General features: G+C 44.6%; 1 protein-coding gene across 5 annotated transcripts in view; it reads right to left on the bottom strand.

Moving 5' to 3' along the window:
• Nucleotides 1-1,052: 1,052 nt before the first annotated feature.
• usp24 (ubiquitin specific peptidase 24) overlaps nt 1,053-24,219 on the bottom strand; it is a 58,884-nt gene continuing 35,717 nt past the window's right edge. For 3 of the 5 annotated variants that reach the window (XM_030373519.1, XM_030373520.1, XM_030373523.1), the window contains 37 exons: nt 23,258-23,355; nt 22,938-23,033; nt 22,578-22,800; nt 20,435-20,597; nt 20,055-20,216; nt 19,590-19,660; nt 18,731-18,891; nt 18,218-18,279; nt 17,832-18,023; nt 17,614-17,728; nt 17,337-17,481; nt 16,865-16,984; nt 16,645-16,770; nt 16,219-16,317; nt 16,012-16,094; nt 15,618-15,759; nt 15,114-15,233; nt 14,664-14,878; nt 13,827-13,951; nt 13,490-13,631; nt 13,191-13,220; nt 12,820-12,970; nt 11,634-11,729; nt 11,425-11,528; nt 11,137-11,250; nt 9,581-9,788; nt 7,632-7,721; nt 7,265-7,367; nt 6,777-6,895; nt 5,761-5,874; nt 5,578-5,643; nt 5,298-5,364; nt 5,103-5,181; nt 4,600-4,675; nt 4,397-4,483; nt 3,910-4,020; nt 1,053-3,802 (listed from right to left, as the gene is read on the bottom strand). In XM_030373519.1, coding sequence (XP_030229379.1) covers nt 3,740-3,802; nt 3,910-4,020; nt 4,397-4,483; nt 4,600-4,675; nt 5,103-5,181; nt 5,298-5,364; nt 5,578-5,643; nt 5,761-5,874; nt 6,777-6,895; nt 7,265-7,367; nt 7,632-7,721; nt 9,581-9,788; nt 11,137-11,250; nt 11,425-11,528; nt 11,634-11,729; nt 12,820-12,970; nt 13,191-13,220; nt 13,490-13,631; nt 13,827-13,951; nt 14,664-14,878; nt 15,114-15,233; nt 15,618-15,759; nt 16,012-16,094; nt 16,219-16,317; nt 16,645-16,770; nt 16,865-16,984; nt 17,337-17,481; nt 17,614-17,728; nt 17,832-18,023; nt 18,218-18,279; nt 18,731-18,891; nt 19,590-19,660; nt 20,055-20,216; nt 20,435-20,597; nt 22,578-22,800; nt 22,938-23,033; nt 23,258-23,355 — 4,338 coding nt within the window. In that variant the 3' untranslated portion in view covers nt 1,053-3,739. The remainder of the gene's footprint in view (nt 3,803-3,909; nt 4,021-4,396; nt 4,484-4,599; nt 4,676-5,102; nt 5,182-5,297; nt 5,365-5,577; nt 5,644-5,760; nt 5,875-6,776; nt 6,896-7,264; nt 7,368-7,631; nt 7,722-9,580; nt 9,789-11,136; nt 11,251-11,424; nt 11,529-11,633; nt 11,730-12,819; nt 12,971-13,190; nt 13,221-13,489; nt 13,632-13,826; nt 13,952-14,663; nt 14,879-15,113; nt 15,234-15,617; nt 15,760-16,011; nt 16,095-16,218; nt 16,318-16,644; nt 16,771-16,864; nt 16,985-17,336; nt 17,482-17,613; nt 17,729-17,831; nt 18,024-18,217; nt 18,280-18,730; nt 18,892-19,589; nt 19,661-20,054; nt 20,217-20,434; nt 20,598-22,577; nt 22,801-22,937; nt 23,034-23,257; nt 23,356-24,219) is intronic. The other 2 variants (XM_030373521.1, XM_030373522.1) reach the window with 1 other exon arrangement.

Below are 24,219 nucleotides of genomic sequence, written 5' to 3'. Positions count from 1 at the left end.
CTACTTCACATTGATGAGAAGGTTGAAGAACCAGGAACGTCTGAGAACCCAACGCGGTCGTTTGAGATTCATGATATCGGCTCACACAGCTATGGCCATGATAATATATATTGTATGATATAGATATCTATGTAGGCTATATGATAATATTTAGATATAGAGCTCCAGGACTCCCGTGTGTTCTAGAATATTTACAGAATACGGCTAAAGGCTGTGCGCCTCGCCATTGCGATACATCCACTGAGCGCAACAGAGCGCATGTTATCGTGGCTGCAAGCTGCTCAGGGCCACACCCCCACCCTCCTCCTTGACCCGCCTCGCTCCTCCTCATTTGCATTATAGCTACAGACACCAAAACAGCGCATTTGGGGGAAGCTCAATGTGCGACTGGCTCAGAGTGGCTGTAACTCTGCACCACGGCTGAATTTCGGGAACGTCTTTGAATACTGTGTTAGTTGCCCACTAATACCTATATTAAAGAATACATAAAATAGCATGTCATGGGACCTTTAAGTTTTCTTTCAATATTCGCTCGGTATCTCACTATGGGATATAGTAACTCCCGTATTGTCAAAGAAGTACCAGTGCAAACCCATCAAACAGGCATGTTCACTGATCCAACACTCAAGACTGTGTGAGACAGATTAGGCGCAATAACATCCAACCTGTAGAATCTAGTGAAAGTGTGAGGCGTTGCCCAGCTGGCTAAGTATTGTGTTAGTTCACAATACTTAGCAAACTGAGTAGTAGAGCAAGTTTACTTTAGCAATATTGTATATGCAGAAAACAGCTTTTAACAGCCTTTCTAAAAAGGATAAAATGGTCGATGGCGACCAGGGTGATTTGTACACACAAAATGGCTCTGATGGAAAAACACTGATTTGGTATTAAAAAGGTAGTATAAAGAAAGAATGATTCAATATTTTTCCAAGTAATTTCCAATCGCTCCAGTTTCTCATTACAAAAGGTGAAACAACACAGATAAATATTTGAAGGTTCTGGTGTTGTGAAATAATGAAAATATTGACAGCGGAAAAAAATACATTACAAAACGTTGTGCATTCCAGTTTATTTTATATCAAATCTTTCCCCATAATCAAACTGATGTACAAATTAAAACATTTTTTTTAACATGCATTACAGAATCCCCTCGTGGCAGACTTTTGTCCTTCAGAAGTGAGTGTTCAAAGTTGAATGATAGTAAAAACCCGTAAAGATCATCCCCCACCCCCCCCCCTTCCCACATCCCATGGCTAAAAAGAAAAAGAGCAATTCAAAGTCTCTAAAAAAAAAGAAAAAGAAAAGATCTATAGGTGCTCAGAGGGGACCACTGAAAGCGTCCCTGTGGCCAGGCTGAGTATGAGGGAGTTGTGGTGGTTGTGATAACGAGTGTGGATGAGCGATTCACAGATGCAAAGATAAAGAGAGGGGTTTGTCTTCCATGTAAACATTTACACATAATACACAAGCCTTCGCTGCTGCCGTCAGCCACACATGCAGCCGTTTGCCGGGCTCACACAGAATCAGATGGGTTCACATCCCCATCTGTTAGGGCAGAGGGGCGGGGCTTGGGGTGCTGACCAGTTCAACATGGAACACCATGTGGACTAAAGCCAGGTAGTCAATGAAACCAAAGGAAATGCTAAGAAATGATTTTGACACACACACACACACACACACACTAAACGTGAATGTTTTAAAGCCTGGTTTAAAAAACGGTGACTGCGGTGATCATCTCCCGACGGTAAGAGAATAACACAAAGGGCTCTGCGTGAAGCTGGACTGTAATGTCTTGAGACCTTACAGTCTTGGTGAAGGTTTCTGCTGGAGTAGATAATCATTTCATCGGTTGTCTAATGTGCAGTCTACACTTTGAACTACATTAAGTGACTAGAAGCAGCATTTGATCTCAAACACAAACACACACACCAGCTTAACCCTGTTTTATTGGGCTTCAAGACTTCAGCAACCTAGTTACCCAGGTAACTACATTCCTAAAAACCTTGGCACACAACAGAGGCACCCCCACCCACAGTGCTCAAAATCCCCTCAACACTACAAGGAAGAAAGCCACGTTCAGCATTGCATATAAAAGGAACTGATCAGCCTCTCGTGGGGGAACCAGGGTGCGGCTCTCCAGACGGGATCGCTGGCTAAACAATGGGGAACACAGGACAAAGGGGTAGGGGGACACATCGGGGGGGTAGGGGGACACATCGGGAGGTTAAGGCACTTCAAGTCTCCCGATGTGATTGGTGGAAGAGAGATCGAGCATGGGGAAGGCGGGGAGGGGGACTACATTTGACCGGATGTGGGAGATGGTGGAAGTGTTCCGGGAAGGCAGAAAAGAAGGAGGTGAAGGCTAGACGTGAAAAGAGAAACTCTTGTTGGCAAACTAAACATGATAATAATGCACATGATGGAAAACCGTTTGGATCTGCATTTTGGTGAGTGAGCATGTGCGTATATTCTGCAATTGTTGGTGTGCGTGTGTCTGTGTGTGTATACAATATTGGCACCAAAAATAAAATGTACTCCTGAGTTCCCCTTCCTTTGGCACGGATGCCCCCTGCTGTTTGCTGTGAGGTGCAGAACAGCGGTACTTGCATAAGGCGGTCCCTCAACTAAGTGCCCCAGATCTACACATCCAGGCCAGAGGAAACGGGCAGAGCATACTCATAAAAAGCATAACTGAGAAAAAAAAAATAGGTAAACAAAAACAGATAAAAGCCAGCAGAAGAGCTGCTTGCATCTTAAACACCGTTCACCTCTCCTCCAAGATTCATACACCAGTCCGCTCTCCATCGCCAAGGGAATAGACGAGGCGATGCCACGTCCATGGTTACTGTAGTAAGGGGTGCGTTCAAAGGCTGGCTGGGCTCAGAGGGTTTACATACACACCGAGCTGGTTTCCAGGCGCTCTGTGGCACAAAGAAACTCGGAGTGTACAGTTGGAATCTGACGAGGAGACGCAGAACTGTGAGGTGGTGGTGGGACAGCCCAGTCAGTGCTTCCCTACGTCCCACACTAGACTGGGTGAGGCTTATAAAGTGCATACTTAAAAACCCCAACCACGGCCCTTTCAATGTGTGGGCGTCTCATGTGCCAACACACGCAGGCAAACACACACACACACACACACAGGTGAATGCATGGACGCATGCACACAGACACACACAGGTGAATGCATGGACGCATACACACAGACACACACACACACCTCAGAGGGAGGCGACGCCACATCTTGTAGTAACACAACTGTGAGGGTGAGTACACAGAGACCTTAAAATATTATCTTACATTTTGAAATTACATGTATGGAACAAATCTTTACAATATGAATATGTCTTTGTTGATATATTGGCAAACAGGAGCAAAAACAATTGTTAAAACACAACCCAACCCCGTCCTGGACCTTTAGTCATTCTGAGTGAGTGAATGAATAAAAGGATGATTTCATCCATTGTTCATGGAAGGTTCTCACTTAGCCGTAATCAAGCGCTCCTAACCTCAATGATTATTAAGCTCCACTATCACCTTGGGTGGCCTAGCAGGAAGGGCCTCATTGTTTATTCATGGCCCCTCCGTTGCCATAGCGACCAGAAGAATAAAGTGATTGGTTTTGTGTTGGGTCTAAAATGTCCTGACCAATCAGAGTTGAAGTGCAGTCTTTCTATTGGCTGCCAGGAGCATTTTCACCACCTCGGTATTGGAGGGATTCTTCTGGTTGCGGAAGGGGTCAGGGATCAACGTCCTCCAGATCGCTCTTCGAGTCGCCGAGCATCATGGGAGATTCTGAACCCTTGGAGAAAACAATGACAGGGAGGTTAGCTGTGAGGAAACAAACAACGCCTTGAAAGGACGGAATGACAAGAGGTCATGTGACCTCATACTGGGGTAGGAGGATACCTGGCGGAGGCTTCGGTCTGCGTTCTCATTGGCTGGGCTCCCATCAGAGCCGTTACTGCTGCCGGACTGCTCCTTCTCATTCAGCAGGGCTGTTGCATAGGCCAACGTGTCCTACGGAGAAGACAGCCGAGAAGACAGCAGTGACTCTCAGATGCACGCTATAATTGGACAATTTTTTAACAAAAGTTGCATTGTGTGTGTTGAGGTGTACCTGTGTGTGTGTGTGTGTGTGTGTGTGTGTGTTGAGGTGTACCTGTGTGTGTGTGTGTGTGTGTGTGTTGAGGTGTACCTGTGTGTGTGTGTGTGTGTGTGTGTGTGTGTGTGTGTGTGTGTGTGTGTGTGTGTGTGTGTGTGTGTGTGTTGAGGTGTACCTGTGTGTGTGTGTGCGTGTTGAGGTGTACCTGTGTGTGTGTGTGTGTACGTGTGTGTGTGTCTGTGTACGTGTGTGTGTGTGTGTGTGTGTAAAAGCGAGTGAGTGTCTCCCTACCTGTGCTGAGATAGTACGCTGGAAGGTCTTGTTGGTGGACGTCTCGTTGGACACGTTGCTCTGAGGAGTCCAGTAATGTTCGGACATCTGGGAGGACACACACACACACACCTTCATAAACATGGTCATGGTCACATTCACAGGCTGAGCTCCCAGTTGTCCTGTATCAGCAGCGTGATTTCAGTGGAGGACTGAAGACTGACCTTCTTCTGTAACCACTGGACCGCCCAGCTCCAGTGACCAGAGAGATCCTTGAAGTAATCTTTGGCTGGAACGCACCTGGTGACAACAAGTGATACATGTCAGTAGAACATCCCTCATGCACTACAACCCATCTCATGTGATAAAACAACCACGACCTCTAATGTGCTACAACTCCTCTCATTTGTTAAAACGACCATGATCCCTAATGCACTTCAACTCATATCCTTTGTTAAAACTACCCCGATCCCTAATGCACTACAACTCATCTCATGTGATAAAACTAATATAGAAGGCATGTTGAATGCAACTGTGAACAAGACTTGAACAAAAATGTAAATCTTGGTTTACATCAGCTAGAACGTCCAGTGTTGCTCAGAATCTTTGGAGCACTCCCAGCCATCCATTAAGTTTCATGTTGCGCATCAGCAGACTTCTAGACTCCATCACTAGCCCTTTGAGACAGTGCTTGTGATAGAGGGCTCTATAAATAATCCTGTCTTACTTCTGGGCCAGTGTGATCAGGAACTTGACACACTGGTAGCAGCGGCTGCTGTCCACGTTGTTGCTCTGGTGCATCAGCGCTGGAAGAAGGCAGAAGAGCGGTCAGTCGGGGCAACTCAACCACACACATAAACACACACACACAATTAAGATCAGTGAAGTGCTCTGTCGGAGGAACCAAAAGGAACAGACGTACCTAACAAGCCCTTTTCTGACTCAAACGCATACTTGAGTCGCTGGGCCTGGAGAGGGTCTTCAACCACCTGACGAGGTAGAGAGGGGATTAATTGCTGCATATAAGACACAAATCTGGGCACAAAATACCCATACAGGTGAAGCGTATCATTTGCACCAATGAAATGATCAATCAAAATAAATCATATTACTACTACTTTGATATTTTCAATCGAATCAAAAGAAGGTAAAGTAGTAGATCCAGGTGTCATGATACTGTGTGATCAGTAATCATCGCTCACCAGAAGCTCCTGGAGCATCAGGAACACATTCTTCAGTTCATGTGGTGGAGCTGTCTCTAACTGGGTCTAACACACATACACACACAAAGAGCCAGAACAAATGAGGACCGTCAGAGTTTCATCATACACTGCATGTGGGTATGGTCTGACAGACAGTGAATCCACATGTAGGTGTATGCTTACCTTGAGTAGCTGTAGGACTCCGAAGGAGAAAGGCTCATTGCAGTAGGAGCAGTAGGCCATCATGTCGATGAGGAGGGACAGTGGTCCAGACAGCTCCCGCATGGCAAACATCACCTAAAACACACATGTACACACAAGCACTAAGAGGCTGCTTCTGGGTTGGAACCTCACGTCTAGTCTGCCTACAGCATTCTTGAGCTAGTTGCCTAACCTATACCTGCTCCTTTACGACGGGCCTACATTAACCAGTTGGAAACATTGTAAACAATATAAGAGTAGTGAATAGTAAGAGGATAGACCGAGCCTAGTATGTTAGGTAAATCACTTATAATCCAACAAAGGTTGAAATTAAAAACTTGTCACATGTCAAGCCCGCTAAGGCTTATTATGCCTAACCTTTTTTTAAAGTTACCCAATATGCTGTTAATCTTGGGTAGTGTCTGTTTCCATGTGTGTGTGTGAATTTGTGCGTGTATGTGTGTGCATTTGTGTGCGTGTTTGCATTGTGTGTGCATGTGTGTGCATTTGTGTGTGTATTTGTACATTTGTGTGTGTGTGTACATTTGTGTGCGCATTTCTGTGCGTGTGTGTGCATGTGCATTTGTGTGTGCGTGTGTATTTGTGCGCATATTCGTGTGTGTACATTTGTGCGTGTGTGTGCATTTGTGTGTGCGCGTGTATTTGTGCACATATTCGTGTGTGTACATTTGTGCGTGTGTGTGCATGCATGCGTGTTTGTGTGTTTTTGAATGCGCACTTGCATTTGTGTGCGTGCATGCGTGTGTGTGCTTGCACGAGTGCATTTGTCTCTCTCTCTGTGTGTGTGTGCGTGCATGCGTGTGTGTGCTTGCACGAGTGCATTTGTCTCTCTCTCTCTGTGTGTGTGTGTGTGTGTGTGTGTGTGTGTGTGTGTGTGTGTGTGTGTGTGTGTGTGTGTGTGTGTGTGTGTGTGTGTGTGTGTGTGTGTGTGTGTGTGTGTGTGTGTGTGTGTGTGTGTGTGTGTGTGTGTGTGTTACCTCCAGGAGGTATGGTTGCCCCTCTGGGGTGAAGAGAGAGGCCTGCAGGTCGGCGTGGAGCGGCATGAGAGCACTGGCAGGGGGCACACTGCTCACACTCAGCTTGAACGCTCCCGGGGCTGAGGAACACAACCAGACGTCTCATGTGAGACACACATCTCTGATCACAGCAAATAACAGTCTGCTTAACACCATTACCACCATGTATCATTAAACGTGACTCACACAGAAAACATGATTTTGGATGGGGGAGAAGGCCATAAAAAGCATTGATTTCCCTCAGGAAGTGACATGTCTACAGCGTGGTTTCCCTTAATCTTCCGGTATAGTTCTTTGCTATATTCTAAGCAGTAGACAATGGCTACTTTCTTAGATTCCCCACTATTTGACATGGAAATTGGAATAAGATCCAAAGTGTTAAGATCCAAATTCATTGTGACACATGGCAATGCCACTGGATATAAGGTGTGTCTGTGTGTGTGACTGACCATGGGTCCTCTGGGCTGTGAGGTCAGAGTTCAGGGTGATGAGGGCCAGGGTGCTGTGCAGGTGGAGGAACTCGCGGGCTTGCGCCGGACTCCAGCGGCGGTTCTGGAACATTATCAGAGACAGAGGTTCACGGGTTTAGTGCAATGAAGATGAAATATTCTCGGTTTCTGTGTCGATACGGTTAAACCTTCAAATTATGCAAATAAACATTAGTATTTGATGAACTTGTACAGCCCTTCTTGGTTAAGGTGATAAGGCTTATACGGTAAAGCAATACAATACAATACGGTACAACACTACGGAAAACAAGTGGAGCCGCCAAGGGAATGCGCCATTTGTCTTGTGGAAGAGACCAGAGGAGCTTACCTGGTTGTTCTGCCTGTTGGCTCCGAGGAGGAATACAAGCATCCGGCGATAGGCTGCATGTTTCAGTAACAACTGGCATGAGGTGGAGCCCTAACACAGAGAAGAAAAAACACAATCAGGATCTACCAGCTCAGAAACCAGCAGCACTACACACCTTTATTTTGTTCAATCATCCCCATCTTAACCTGTCCTTAATGTGTTGTTTCACAGTATCACCTAAACAACTTGACCTGTCATCACTGTAGTTAAAGGGATACTTCACCCATTTAGAACCGGCGTTTTATCATTATAAAATCGCTATTGTAATATAAATAAATATATAAATAAATATCAGTCTAAACCAGTCTCCCCTTGGCCCATTTTTTCTCATCTAATTTTCTCCCGAAATGACGTCAAATGACGCGTTTGACGTCATTTCGGGAGAAACCTTTTGTCCCGCTAGAAGGGCCGAGGACTACAACACACTTTAGGTGGCAAATTTTTCCACCAATAAGGAATGAGAGGGGGCGGGAGCTCGCGTACTGAGGGGGAATGAGGGGGACGGGAGACCGACAGGTGGGCGGGGCAGCGAGCGCAATGCACTGTGGTAGTTGGAGTTTTTCTTACTTTGAGCCAGAGAGACCATGAAAACACTCTTTCTGCCTTTTTTCAGGCTAGGATGAACCGATTTCAATTTTTTTTCCACATTTATAATACATTGAATTATTTAATTCACAAAACCTTCATATTCCCACCGGTGAAGTATCTCTTTAATTCCTTATCTCCTAAACCTCTTGATTAACTCTGCATTACCAACTAGGGATGGGGATCGAAACCCGGTTCTATCAAGGACCCGGTTCCACGTTTTTCAAAACCCCCAGTTAACTTTGCTCGCGAGGATGGCTGAACGGGCGAAAATCATTTATTGTAAAGGGGGGAACACAACCTCAATGGCCAAGCACATTAGCATTGTGCATCAAATAAAGGCCAAATGTATTACCTTTGACTGTCTCGGAGTTGAAAAGACTCCTCCTGTCTCCTCCTCTCCTGTCTCACTACAGACATTGTCGCTAGTCCCGTCAGTTAAAAATAGTAATCCAATTGTGAAATCGGTGTTGTAATCGGCAGCATACAAGCTAGTTATCTTAGAAAGTAAATAAAGTTTCAGATATACTGCGTGATGATGTGCTGAGGTTGGCTCAGTAAAACGACTGTTAGGTGATCATGATGCGTTCAAATGTAACAGAGAAACGGTAAATTGAGTTTTTGTTTTTGGGTTTGTGAGAAACATGATTAATACTGTATTACTCATGTTTCTGCATTACTAATACAGTTGTATAGTGCTCTAATCATTTTAGTATATATACCGTAATTTTCGGACTATAAGCCGCGCCTTTTTTCCCACTTTTCGATTCTGCGGCTTATATAACGGTGCGGTTAATCTATGGATTTGTACAGCTAACGGCCACTAGGGGACCTCCCAGTCTATGGATTTTACAGGTTACAGTCCACCAACTTTAACTCTATGGGCTTTATGACCGGTCCGCGGTCCGCGCCCCCCCCCCCCCCCCCCCCCCCCCCCCAACCTTTAAGCGGCGGGCTCCAGTGTGGCTTATATATGTACACATCATTCAATTTAGCTGCTGCGGCTTATACTCCGGTGCGGCTTATAGTGCGGAAAATACGGTAATTGAAACTACTGATGTTAATATTTATTAAGAAGTACATATTTAATTAAAATACAATTATTTATTTCCTAAATATTTTCCTCATCACTAAAAATGCGTTGTATTTCCACCAATTAATAGAAAAGTATCGATAGTGGTATCGATAAAGACTCGGATCGTTAAGTTGTATTGAAAATGGTATCGATAAATAAATATTAATGATCCCCATCCCTATTGCCAACTAACCTCTCCTTAATGTAGTGTTACCAATCAGTTAAACAACTGGATTAACTCTTCCTTTACCCGCTGTGCGAAGTTGCTGAAGAGGCTGAAGTACTGGGCGCAGTTCTTGACGTTCTCTGGGACGTCCTTGTCCAGCAGGGAGAGCAGTGCATCCACCAGGCCGTCCAGGCCCGGCTCCCTGAAGTGCAGGGCGCTCTCCAGGGTCTTCTCCAGGATGGAGGCCACTACCACCCGGACCTCACGCAGGCTGCACTCCAGCAGACACACCCTGGAGCACCGCAGGCACACAGAGGGGCACGGGTCAGTGCTCGCGTAAGTACGTACGTACGTACGTACGGATGTGACTTCATGCACTAGGTGTGTGTTGAGATTAGCGATCGACCGATATATCGGTCGGCCGATATTATCGGCTGATATTCGCGTTTTTTACGTGTATCGGTATCGGCCGATACGCGGCGATATTTTTTCTCTTTTTTTACTTGTTCTACCTCACCTGTTTTTAATATTTGTTAAATATTGCTCATCTAATTTTTCTTACTTGTTTTACCTCACCTGTTTTTAGTATTTGTTAAATATTGTTTTTTATATTGAAGTTCAATAAATGTTCCTTTTTTTAAATTGAGACTTGTAACATTTGTTATCAGTGTACTTTTTATGATTGAGGGAGCAAAAGCAGTATCGGCTCTAAATATCGGCTCTAAATATCGGTATCGGCGTATCGGAGTATCGGCTAATGCTGATGAAAAAATATCGGTATCTCCCTAGTTGAGATGGCAGATAACAGGACATTGGCCTTGTCAAAGCCGCTTTGGGGGGCGATCATGCAGAACTAGGAGTCAATTGTTGTCCCTTTTTATGTTTTTAACTTATTATTTTATCAACTTATTAACTATTTTATCAAGAAGCTGAAACCAACTTCAAATACATTTTAATTAAATTTTATACCCAAAAACAGATGGCATTAACCAACTTGATGGGTGGGAACTTTTCTGTAATAGTTTTCATCTCGTCAGAAGTAATTTTGGAAGCATGTTGAAAAGGGTTTTTATCCAGAAACCCTGGTCATTTGTGAGGGCATGTTTGTTCTTCCGAGAGGCAGCGAGAACTCCTTTTAACCACAGCCTGAAGGAACACACTTTCCCTACATATAATCACTCCACACTTGATTTGAAGTTTGTTTCAGCTACACACAAAGGCATGTTCTTTCATCCAATCAGCATCCGGAGCCTAATCGACAGCTGTGCTTATTTTAGAGAGCACTAGATGGCTCTTGGCACTATTGCGCTTTGACATTTTGTGCGTCTTAAAATTTGGAGAGGGCTCTCGGAGACCATAGGACAGATCCCGGACCATGAGTCCGGGATTTAATTATTTGTTCATTGCACTTTTTGAGGTATAACAGAACGCACTTTTTTGACTACATAAGCCGTTAATGGGATGAGTTATTCCTTAAATACACAGCCATACTCGGGACGTTCCTGGCACGGGGTCATTTTTTTTAAAACTTGAGGAAAGCCATCTACCGGACCAGCCCTTTAGCTGGTCAACCTTAGCCAACAAAACTATTTTCCTTTGTCATCTGGTGTCGTGGACGAAAGGCCGGTGGCAGAACTCACCTGGAGATCTCTCGGCCCTCTGGTCCCACCAGATACTGCACCATCCAGCCACATGCCACGCTGCTTTTAGACAGCAGCACCTCCACCGTAGTCATCCACTCCTCTGTGTCCACCCTGGTTCCGAGCAAGATAGACATAGAAATAGGGGATGGAGATGTGACATTTAAACCAAACCAAACGGGAATACTAAAGCAATACAAACGTATTTGTATTGGCTTATGATTTTCCCTTCCTTTGTAGTGCAGAAGTTTCAATTTTAGCTACGGACTTGTGCGTGTGCGCGTGTACCTGAGCTTCTTTTTGGTGTGCAGGTACGTGTGGAAGAGGAAATGGACAGACAACTGGAGACTCTCTTTGGCCATGGCCTGGTAGTCGGGATGCTTGAGTTTTGTCTGTAACACACACACACACACACACACACAAGTATCTCTGGTGATGTGGATCTGGGCAGGGAGCGAGGGAGAGACCAGGACCAGTAAGGTACGTGAAGCACTCACTGCGTTGACGGAGGCCAGGGATAGTGTGAAGTTGAAGTAGTCGCTGTTGTACACGTCGCGGTTCCTCATGAACTTCAGATTCTCGTCTCGTACCATCTACACACAACAATCATTGATATATTATCAGCTTGATATGGCTGGTAGAGTGATGAATCACTCACAAACAGCGATTCAAAATTGCAATTTTTCTGATTGCAATTCTGAATTTTTCTTTTTTATCTGAACTAGAAGGTTACTCAAGTGTAAAACAAGCATCCACGAATCATCCATCCAGGGAATTTCTCTGTAAAAAACTAACAGAATACTTCCACAGTAGTTAGAATTCAATTCACTACTAAACATTTCATAAATTGTAAGACTACATATGTTATTTATATTTTGGAATGCTCTCTGTGTGATGCTTTTTATGTTGGGCGTACTGAGCGACAGCTACAAGACCGCCTCGCTGAACACAGGTATGCCGCAAAAATAGGAAACTGTGATTATGCTATGACAAGACACTCCAAAGAAGCCCATAATGTCAACGGCATACTGTTCACAGCTATAGGGATTGAAAATGTGCCCCTTACCTCTAGGAGGGTTGAGAAAAAACAATAAACCAAAAAGAAAGTCGCTGGCTCTATAAACTAGATGCTATAGCATTCCCAGGATTGAATGATTCTATTGAAATGGTGGTCTTCCTTTAGAGTTGATGAGCTGTTTTTGACTGTTTGAACTATTTTGATTGTATCGCTATGATTGTTATTCAACACCGGATACATTCAGTTTGTCATGGATATGTATGTATTTTGTGATCATATTACATGATTTAAGCTGCATTATGAGTAATCTGTTGACTGCCTACTCCAGCTAGAGCGAGTTTACTAATACCTATGACTTGATATACCTGCCGACACACCTTGCTTATTATTCATGCCTTAATGAAGGCCAACCATTGCCGAAACATGTTGGCAACTTTTTAAGAATTCTATTATGAAAGCCTATTTATTAAAGCTTTTTTAATTTAAAGAAGAGTGACTTGGTCAGCTTATCTTTTAAGAAACTATGTTTTTGTATACCTAAGAGTACCTTCGCACTAACTGATTCACTTAATCAGAACTACACCGTAGCTCTTCAACCTATCTACCTTACTAGGTCAGGCCTGCTGAAAGGCTTCCAGTAGGCTTTCTTAGTAACCAAAGTGTACCTGGTAGATACTGGCCGGCATCTTCTCCACAAACAGACCCTTCTTCTCCCCCTTCCTCACCAGACGGGTGAGGAGGGTGAGCCGGTCGTTGTTTGCCCTGGGCGGGCGGGGGGACGACTGGGGTGAGATGTCGGGAGAGGAGGGGGCGGAGCTAGAGAGCAGAACAACAAAGACATGCGTTGCTACCACAGGACAAGCTTAATAGTCCAAAAATTAGCATGAGTTACACACCATGCAAATCAAATTAAATGCAACACGTGAATCGCCTTTAGTCACACACTTTACATTTGACATTTGTACTGTAAGCTGCGTTTCTCAGAAGATGTTGCTTGTCTCCTTTGTGGGACACAGAGTGTGAAGTGTGCATTTACCTGTGTGGAGAATGTGAAACCTGCGTTTGCCTGTGTAGAGAGTGAGAGAAGTGGGGACTTTCTTATACTTTATGCTTTTTTTTTTTGCCTATGTGGGTCTATTCGAGTTCGAACAGTTTGTCTATATCCCTGAATTACCCTGCTGGGATTATGAAGTACATTTCATCTGGGTTCATTGAAAATGTGTTGGTCCATGTGGTCACCTACAGGGTAAGGTGTGACTTATCATGGGGGACCTGCAGTTTGTCTATATGGGGACCTACAGTTTACAGTGTGTACGTCTGTGGGGACACACTTACAGAGTGAGGTCCTCGGCCTCCTGTCTCATTACGCTGACCCTGCTTTTCTTGGGAAGGACTGGAGAGTTCTGGTCACTTATTCTCTGGTAGAACAGCATGTAAGCGTTCCAGTACCTCCGGCGCACATCAGGGTATGGGTTGGCTGAGAACACACACACAAAGAGACCCATACATATACAAAAGATATGCAAAAACAACTGCAAAGTAAAACACTGACTGAAAATAAATGGTCAGGAATGATCCATAAACTCCATAGAGCTACGCTAAATGTTATGGTTAACCTATGAAGAGGACCTGGCTAGATTGATCGGGGCGCGTTTGTGTGCTGAGGGCTTACACTGGTCGTAGACCTTAGGGCGGTACTCCCCTCCGAAGCACTCGTACTCCAGGGTTTCATCGTTCATGTCAAACTCCTCGACCACGTTGTCATTGAACTTGTACCAGCGTCCGCGTGCGCCTCCCCTGTAAAAGCATGGTATTGAATTAACCTCTATGCACAATACATCTCTGCGGAGGGCGGTTGGCTGCACCAAATCTATACACAGCTTTGTATACAGTCCACGATAACACTTTGAGAATAAGAGTGAGTAAGTGAATGAGCGAGTGAGAGATGTGGTAAATGTGGCAGTGATGGATTATCTGGTTCCAAGGCATTCAAGGTCTTCATTTAGTGTTTCTGCCTTGAGGGGCCCAACATCTGTAAAAGCTTACAGGGCCCCCACTCCGCCACCCCCTACCCCTTGAACACTGTATAATGAGCCCTAGGGAGCTCCCCTACACTCTAGCACAGCTGAGTGGAAAAACCAAGGTAATAAGACTCCACTGGCTCCACTAATTATCAGCTATTAGCCTCCTCCATTACATTCAGATTGAGAGCGCTATAAAGTACAGTCGGGTGCCGGGGGAAAAAGCCTGTTAGAGCTGTAATGGGCCTTTGCTCAGTGTTGCCCAGGGCATTTGAACAGAACCGACTGAAGACTGACTAAAGAGACGTTTAAATTGCTTTGATATACTACAGTTGTGCTGACTGGAAAATAAGAACAACTAGTTCCAACCTATGCATTATTCCCATTTAAACACTATTGAGTAATCGTAAAAAACAAATGTTAAACATTGAACTGGTAAATTGAGTCTTTAGGCGAGGCGGATGGTCCAGTTATCCTTCATGTCTTACCGTCTGTCTTTGATGAAGGAGTAGTAGTGTCCAGCGTGCGCCTGGCCGCTGTGGACTACAACTCCCACCAGCTCGTAGTTCTCCGATATGGTTACCTTCTTGCGGGGCGAGCCACCGGCAGCCCCGTCGCCGCGGCCCTCCCCAGCCTCCCCGCTGCAGTCCTGGCGTGCCATACCGGACACCGTGTAGGGCTCCATGTTCAACACCCAGGGGAACTGAGGGAGAGACGGGGAGGACATGGGGTCTTTCAATTACCAAGAGTTAATTGTTATCCAACTTGTTAATAAATTACTCTGAATGATGTGATGAGGCTGTTTTTATTGAAAAGTGATGGTAGATCTACATGATGAGGCTATATCTATTCAACAGTGATGAGGCTGCATCTAGTGAACAGTGATGGTAGCTCTGAGTGATGATTCCCTACGAATGCAGGCCCCAGTCATGTCCTACCTTGATCTGCTCATCGTACTTTATGGAGCGTCCGCTTTCCCAGTCGAAGCCAAAGCGCATGAGGTGGATGCAGAGCACACTCGGCAGGGACTTGATACACGTCCGCTTCACTGTGGTTCTCTGAAATCACACACACACCTAATTTGATACTTCAATAATAATGGCACTTGACGGGGAGCCTACAGTATGTACCCAGAATTTGGCTTTGAATTAAACCTAATAATCCTCTTGGCCCCATATAAAGCCGTTGTAAGTTTTCATGTTGTTCGTTTCAGCACGATATTGCTAAGTTAGTATTGTGCCAGAGTATCAACATTTCAAGTTGGAAAGTTAAAGGTGCTCGAGGCGGAGCAATGTAGGGAGGGAGGGACGTTCTTTATGGGAAGTTTAGCTTAAAAATGACTCTGCTCTCTCGATTCTTCTACAAGAGAGAGCACCGTCTTCAACTCTCAAACGTTATCTACAGCTTTGTATACTATAATATTTAGCAGACTTCTCACACACCTTCTCCTTGCATTTCTCACAGTAGTAGGCATTGCTGCCTTCCAGCACCTCCCCCCTGACAAACTGGTCCAGTGAGATCTCAAGACTCTGGCAGGAGGTCACACCCAGGTTCAAGGCCATGAATGTCTCTTCTCGCTCGTACCTGTAATGTCAAGGGTCAAAGGATAAATGTATAATGTAAAGTATTTACGAAGGAAATCAAGGTCCTTTAGAGTGGGGTTTAATAGGAACTCTGAAATTAATTATGTCAATGTAAGTTTAAAGTGGTAATCTCAATGTCTTTCCTGTAAATAAATGTATGTCGAGTCAGATATATTTGAGATTGTCACTTTTTATTATTCATCTAGAAGTAAGTGTATAAAACATGGAAGGCAAGATCCTGGTTGTGGCTTACCGGTGAGGACAGTCTTTACAAATCTTTTGGTCAGAGAAAATCCCCTGGAAAGTGTTTTTAAACAGCTGTTCCCGCCCTATTTTCTGTTGGGGAACATTTTTAGGAATCGGTTGTGTCAGTGACAACACCTTAAAGCACAAGAAATGGCAAATACAACAAGACAATTGTGTTTTTCAGAGTGAGAGAGTGCGTGAGTGAGAGGGACACCTTGAGATGTTCGTCCAGCTGGTCCACTAGGCTGGTGAAGAACTCATAAGCATCCTGTTGCTCCCGTACGTACAACTCCTTATTCCACATCTTGAAGATCTGCCTCAGACCAAGGAGACAAAACCACACAATGTGTTCATCCCCTTGAGGACCACAGCTAAAACCTTATAAGAAAACCCTAAGCATTTTAATCATCAACAGTATCCAAAAATGATTAATACAAACGAAACATCTGTATTTTTGTTTGAAGCTCTTTCAATTTATACAACGTTGCAACAATTAAGTCCCTGGAATTGTGTGTTGGGCTAGAGACACAAATTTTCATGAGGTTTAATACGGACAAAAAGGCAGAGCTGTTATCTTGGAACAAACAAAGCAATTATAATAAAAGCCTGCAGGATTTCAGCTAGTGAGGATGCAACGCACCTTCCAGAAGTTCTCAGGGATGTAGTACTGCAACTTGCTCTCCATCAGGTGACCGAACAGGGACTGGACTTGACAGAACACGCTCTCCTCTGGCTGCTCGGTGTCGTCCTCAATAGACAAGATCGCCTGCGTATCAAGTAACACAGTTTTAACGTTGCATATTAACAAATCACTTTTGACGACAATTGGGAAGCATGCGTGCAATCGTGCGTGCGTGCACCTCTGGCAGGCCAGGCTGCATGTAGAGCTGCTGGAACACAGCGTTCATGTAGCAAGTGGCTCCGCCGTTCTTCAGCCCCACAAACCCAGATACGGAGCGGCTGTCGACCGGGGGTAGGTACTGCAGGGAGGGAAACCACAGCCACACAACATTGCAAGAGAACATGGCGTTGGCGCATATTTTTAAATAAATAATAATAAGACTTTGCAAGATGGTGAATTGGTGTACAGCTTAAACATTGGAGATGCTATTAAAATAAAATGTTCTGTTTTATTTGCAGTTTTATTCCAATATTATTATTATAATATGTTTTATTAATTATTCATTAATTATATTTTGCATTAATTATAAACTCAATCATACTTGTACTATAATATTTCCAACCTCAGCTGTTTGATGTCATTTGTAAACTATATGTCATAGGAAAAGGTCCTTTGAAATATGAGCCTGAGAATCCCTTGTCGAGTCTCACATCAAACTCCTTGCTGAGGGAGGGGTCAGGCGTGTGGTGCATGGACAGCAGCTCCTTGGTAATCAGCTGCAGGTTGGGCAGAGAGCTGTCCGCCAACATCACCAGCACCTCGTAGGCTGCTAGCCTGCTGCTGGCGGTGCTGCACCTGCCAACACACGCACATGCGTTCAGTATAGATCAATGTGTTCTAATCATGTTGTGAATCATGTTAGTTTTCAAGTTGTCTCGAAAAAAACAATTGCAAAACATTATCCAAATCTATAAAAGGAAGGTGTACTTTGGGTGGAAGTCATGGCTGGGGGTGGGGGCAGGCGCGGGGTTAGAGCTGTTGATAATGATGCGCGAGGCACGGAACAGGAAGTCATCCAACAGCTGCTGGATCAGCGACGGACCTGTTGGCAGACGGCGCCGTTGTCATCGCATTAGTTTACAAGTCGTTGACATGCAGACTGTGCAGGTAAGGGATGTATTGGGTGTGCGTTGGCGCGGGCTCACCGAGTTGTTCCTTCTCCTTGCCGCAGAGTGAGAGCAGTGTCTTGATGAGGCGGAGATGCCCTGCCTGCAGGATGTTGTCAGCCTCGCTGGTCTCCATCTCGGAGCCCCAGCTGGGCTCAAAGTTGTCCAGCCAGGAGATCTCGTCCTCCAGCATGTTGGCCGCGCTCAACTTCAACGCCTCCATCTCAGAGCCTAGGACAGTGGGACGGAGCAGGGTGGAGGGAGAGATGGAGAGATAGTAAGGAAGCAAGGATAACACAATTAGAAAAGAGATTATCCTACACTGACATCTGGTGGATGAAAATAGACGTTGCCCTTTCAAACATATCAACGCAAAATAAACGACAACTTGGATTTGACATGTGTGTATTTGCGTTAAGACTTACTGGTCAGGTCGTCCAGAAGCTGACACCTCAGTTCAAAATATTCAGTGCACTGAGAAAGTAATCTGCAGGACAAAAAAACACTGTCAAGAGAGACTAGGAAGAAGGTCAGGAAGGGATTAGGGCAATTCTTCATGCAACCGCTCAGCTGTATCCACCTGGGAAAGGCATAATATCAAAGCCATTTAAATGGCCAGATGAAATGCACACACATTCCCAACAGGCATTATAGGTCCAGCTTTCCAGTCTCAAGTCTTGGCAACTATAATTTTAGATCAAGCAATCCTACTATGCGGAACTTCAGTTATAGCATGGCTACCCTGGGAAAAGTAAACTAATGCTGGCCGAGTTTGTGTTTGCTGTTAGCCACAACATGACGGGTCAAAACTAATATGAAGCTAAAGATAGCAAATCTGTTCACCCGGATTTCAGCTTGTCTGCCATCAGACTTTACAGGCTGTATCTAAAGTCTGACTTGTTGGTCGAACCTCCCTGTAACTCTTTTGGGCCGTGTACCTCTGGTTGACTCCCCTCATGACGGAGGTTGGGCTCCAGAGGGGCAGCTGGGCGCTGAGGACCACCGTCAGCAGGAACAGGTTGGGCTTCTGCACCTCCTGTAAGCCTGAGGTGTCCGACTGGCTCAGAGTGTACAGCTGGTCGCAGGCAACCCGACGGATCTGGAGGTGGACACCAGACGTTAAAACAGCACTAAGTAGCCTTTTTACAGCTATTTACAACATCACTAAATAGCTAAACTACAGTAGAATTTGAGTAAAATGAACCAATCATCAAGGAAATGTTTCCGCTATTAATAGTTTTATTCTGGTACCCCCCCCCGCCCAACTGTGGAAAGCCCTTGAACTGTGGTCGGCTTAGCTCAGGAGGTACAGCAGTTGTCTTGTAACCGAAAGGTTGCTAGTTCGATCCCCAGCTCCTCCTAGCCTAGTGTCGATGTGTCCCTGAGCAAGACACTTAACCCTAACTGCTCCTGACGAGCTGGCTGTCGCCTTGCATGGTTGACTCTGCCGTCGGTGTGTCAATGTGTGTATTAAGTCGCTTTGGATAAAAGCGTCTGCCAAATAACCCTAATTGTAATTAAACCAAGCGTAGTCTGTAAATTATAATATTATACTGCTAAAGGAAAGCATAGATAATATGGACATTATTAAATAGATTATGATCCGGTTGTGACATTCAGAGTGTGCTAGTTCTATTTCCCATTCAAATTGTATTACGTGAGCAAAGCACAGACTATGCAAATAGACATTACCGATATCTTAAAAACACTTTACAATGTCTTCAGGTCACTAGCAACGGCCAGCTCCAGTCCATACAAAACATTTGTTCTCAGAAACGGAACAAAGCGGTTCAGTACCTCTCCGCTGGAGGACCCCAGCAGGATGTCGATGATGAAGTCGTTAACAGAGGGCAGGTTGTAAAAAGATGCTGCCAGAGGAGAAACAGAACACACACTCAGTGATCTGCTGCCCCCGGAGCACAGGGTCAGCCAACACCACGGCTACACAAACTAGCACATACAAGGGAATGATACAACACAGAGCCTTGTCTTGTCTGTAGCAGAACAAAGCATGTCCATGTAATAACCAATGGCCTCTTTCTGCTGGGCAGTGCTGCAAATGAACAAATAGAACTTCTATTTGCCTTTTTTTGTACTTTGTGCAGACAGATATATTGGCAGTGAATCTAATCTATCTCAGAGTCTGCAATAAATTGAAATGCATATATTTTAAACCGATACACTACACATCAACTACAGGGATTCTTTATGGCTGATAGCCCAAAAAACAACTTGGGGTCATGTGTGCGTGTGTAGTCTTACAGAGCTGCTGGCAGCGGAGCTGCAGACAAGTCACCAGAAGTGACAAAGCCTCCCGGGCGATGATGGTGTCTTTGATGGAGACGCTCTGTTGTCTCACGCATATCCCAGCATGCAATGCGGTAGGAGTGCCCTCGCCCTCGCTGCTGGAGCTGCAGTTACTTCCTGGAAATTGTAAACATGCCCAAGAAAGTCATTGGCTTGGATCCGTGTGTGATTAACTATAATCTTGGCTGCATAAGCAGTAGAAGCCTGATCTGCAGGATGTTTGTTCTGCCGTGACATCTGCTGACAGTAAAAGAAACTGAAAACACATTCCAAACATGAGTGAGAAATAAAACCACACCTGACCACTAAATTCCACTTTGATGTGGCTCTCTTACCTGTGCTGCTCACTCTGGTGCGAACGCCTTGAGGGAGCAATGAACTGTGGCTGTCTCTGATTGGCTGAGGGCTGCCCACTAGGTCTAGTCGCCCAGCAGCAGCGGCCCAGGTCAGTCTCATGAAACAGGCCACAGTGGAGGTGTAGTCACCCACCTCCATTGTCTAGGATCAAAAAACACCCATTTAGATACCTTTCATTCTTCACCACTCATATTATATAGAAAATTCTTCGATATCCATTTCCAGTGTTCCCGGTGCAGAATGTACAATTTTTCTGGTGGTGGGGGGACGGGGGGGAACAGGAATGAATTGTAATCAGTAAGCAGGCCTACTTTCCAAATGTACAACAAATGTTGAATGCTATGTTTTTGATTCACTGGTGTCATTATCTTTTGTATACTTCTAAGTGTTATTCAAAATAAGCATTCACACAATTGTGGCAACTCCAAGTTAAGGTTAACTTATCATTAAAAAAACTTGGCATCAGCAAGTTCGCAAAGGTAAATATTTATTTAATACCCGCGTCCAGATACATCGTTCATTAATTCGCAAAATTGTTGTGGGCCATAACAATGGCGCAAACACACCCTGCTCTTTCTTAGAACTCTCAGCCCAATATCTGAAAGTGTTTGAATGTCCGCTGAAACAGTGGGTTCACTGGCTCTTCGGTATCGGCAAGTACCGATGTAATAGAGATAGACCGAGATGTTTTTTTCAGGGCCGATACCGATACCGATTATTAGTAGTCAAGGGGGCCGATAACCGATATTTGTAGCCGATATTAATTTACAGAAAAGGGGAAAATATTGGCGTCAAAATTTTGAATAATACAAACTCCAACAATTAACTTACACCACCCCTTCCCCCCCCCCCCAACATGCTGGGTCAATTTTCAGCATCATTCAGTGGAGTGATATAGTCATGTCATACACCGTTTGAAAGCTTAGAATCTCAGGAATGTCATCCAATGTCAACCATTTGGTGGAATAAATACGTTTAGCGAATATAGATGAAAAATATCCTAGTGTCTTAGGGCAAAATAGCCCCCCTCACCCTCCTGCTCCCTTGGTCCATTCTAACTTTAACGTCGTTGTGGATATCCTTAGCAATGAGTTGATACTTCATGTTGGGTCTTGAAATGTTCATAAGAGTCCACAGAAATCGAATATCAATATTATTTTAGTCTAATTACATTGTGTATATTCACAAGCCATCTTATACAAAGCAGCCGAAAAATAGAAAACCGAAACGCTGCAATGTTTTTTTGTAGAAAACTGCGATTTAGGGTTGGAATTCCGCTATTGTCGTCCGATTCATGGAACCCACCGTGTTCACCAGGGTGTCACGGTGACATAGAGCCCTCGCACATGTCTGTGAGACCAATACTTCCTTGTTTACAAGCCTTATAAGCCAATGAGGCGATCACTATCAAAACGGGGCATGTATACTTTGATTGACAGCTACACCAGCAGACAGCAAGGGTCGGGGACGGGCCTTAGATATCCTAATAGCCAATGAAAATACCTTTCTGACGATATCCAGCATGTCAAACACCGTCTCACGTGTTGTTGAGAAAACAAATGCGCATGGGGTGTGTAAGCTAGCAGGCTCTTCCCCAGAGTGCAAGTGTGAAGCAAGTGGTTGATTTGCGCGCTCGTGTGTGGTTTTATTTTTATTTACTTTTGTGAGTTTGGTTTTATGAATAATAAAAATAAATAGTTGTTTTGTTTATTTTCACATTGTTATGTAATTTTACTTATTTTTGTTTATTTGTACATAGTTATTTATAGTACTTTTACTATTTTAGTTTTGGTGTTCATACCATTGCAGTTTCACTTTTTAAGTAAAAATAATAGCCAAAACACTTTGTTTGAGCTTTTTTTGTCCGTCGTGGCTCTGCGTGTAACCAGAGCGTGTAACCAATCAGATGGTGCTGTGGGTTGGACAATGCTGGAGACAGCGTAGTGACAGCAGACAGAGAGGCGCGGATCAAAAAAAAAAAGGCTGATGCCGATATGCGTCAAAATGCCGAATATCGGCTCCGATAATCGGCCCGGCCGATAATCGGTCGATCCCTACGATGTAAGCACCGATACCACTACAAAAGGTGGAATCGGTGCATCCCTAGTGTGTTATAAGTACTTGGATGGCCACTCGGGCTGCAGGGACGATCTCCTCCACCCGAATGGAGGAGCGCTCCGAGAGGGACATCTGCCTGTAGGAGGATTTCTCTGGGGTCCCACAGAGAGACAACTGCCTGCCGGCCCGCCCCGCGTTCCGGAACGGCCGTGACGACAGCGCGTCGCCGTCCCTGAGGTTGTCGTCGTCCAATGAGGCGGGCATGCTCTGGCCCACCAGGAGGAACCTGTCAAGAGACACTGTCAGCTCAATGGACAGATGTGGACATCCGGACACAACGCTGAACTCTGCAAGTTCTGTTATATTTTTGAATGCGTTAAAAACTTATCTTATGTAAAACAATTTGATAAAAAGTTTGGGTACCTGGCCAGCTGAAGACAGATGGAGTAGACTCCTTGTCTGGTCTCATAGTCCACTTCTGAGGGGATGGAATCCCTCTGCATTACGTTCACCACCAGACTGCGGGGATAAGAGGCGGACATATACTCGGGCTGTTCTCATCGTCCTTGGTGCACCCGTGCAGTCAATTAGAAGAACAAATACAGCTACAAATGCATTGCTGCTCCGATTATTACACAGAATTAAACTGTGGAAAATCACCTTCAAGAGCTTTTCTCCAAGGTTCAAATAGAATAATTATTATAGGGACTAGTATATGTTGCTGCTATGGGTTGTTGGGTTACCTGAGGCCTCCAGCCTTGAGGAAGTTCTCACAGAAGGACTTGACACTGGTCTTGGCCATCTCATCGTCAGATGTGGGCATCAGCTTAGAGCTCAGCACCTAGCGTGTGAGATATTGAATAAGCTGATGGATTCAACCACAACAAAAACAACATGGAGGTGTAGGAAAGGAACCAGTGTCCCATCTTCTCGAAAGACAGATTACTTTGCTGCAGGGAAATTTGACATTAGCCAACCATCGCTCTCAAACCATTGCCCTCTAACCCCCCATCGCAAAAAAGCCAAACCACCAGCTAAACTTACTGTTTACTCTCTTTAGTACTGCAAAAGTTACCTATGCAAATTCCAGCTCTGAAACAAAAGTGAATACGCTAGTCAAGCCTTAGCAACCAAACGACTAAACAGCACAGAGAGTGCGAGTTTTCACCAAAACTAAAAACAGCTACCTCTTAAGCGAAATGCAAATTATCAAATCATCACACAAGCCAGCGTTTCCCCCAGAAAATATCTTAGTCAAGGTGGCCAAGGAGCGGGGTTGGGGGGGCTTGTCTCGGTTTCAATTCCATTCAAAAAGCTAACCCTATGGCATGACCATTGTTGTAGCAGTATTACCGATGCATTATTTATTATTTTATATCTGATGAAAGTACGTCTTCTTTCCCTACGAGAGTTTTCTACTTTGTTAATGCATAATAATTAAAAAAATAATAATAATTACACATTGGTAGTCAAGGCGGGGCCCTATTGTTGTTAAGGCTGGCGCCTTAACCATACAGTGCTGGGGGAAACACTGCAAGCTGTGTGTGCACTTTAGTAGAATATATAGACATATGAATAGACAACGGACGGGTTGCAAAAAAACATGACAGCAGAAAATCTAATCTCAACAGTAAAGCCATTGGTCCTTGTTTGATCGCATCAGCTTTTGATCCATTCAAGAGATTTGGTTATTCTTAACCAATAA

Source organism: Gadus morhua, chromosome 12 (assembly GCF_902167405.1).
Source record: "Gadus morhua chromosome 12, gadMor3.0, whole genome shotgun sequence".
In the NCBI taxonomy this organism is placed as follows: domain Eukaryota; kingdom Metazoa; phylum Chordata; class Actinopteri; order Gadiformes; family Gadidae; genus Gadus; species Gadus morhua.
The sequence above is the reverse complement of the archived record's forward strand: the minus strand, read 5'-3'. Positions and strand labels throughout refer to the sequence as shown.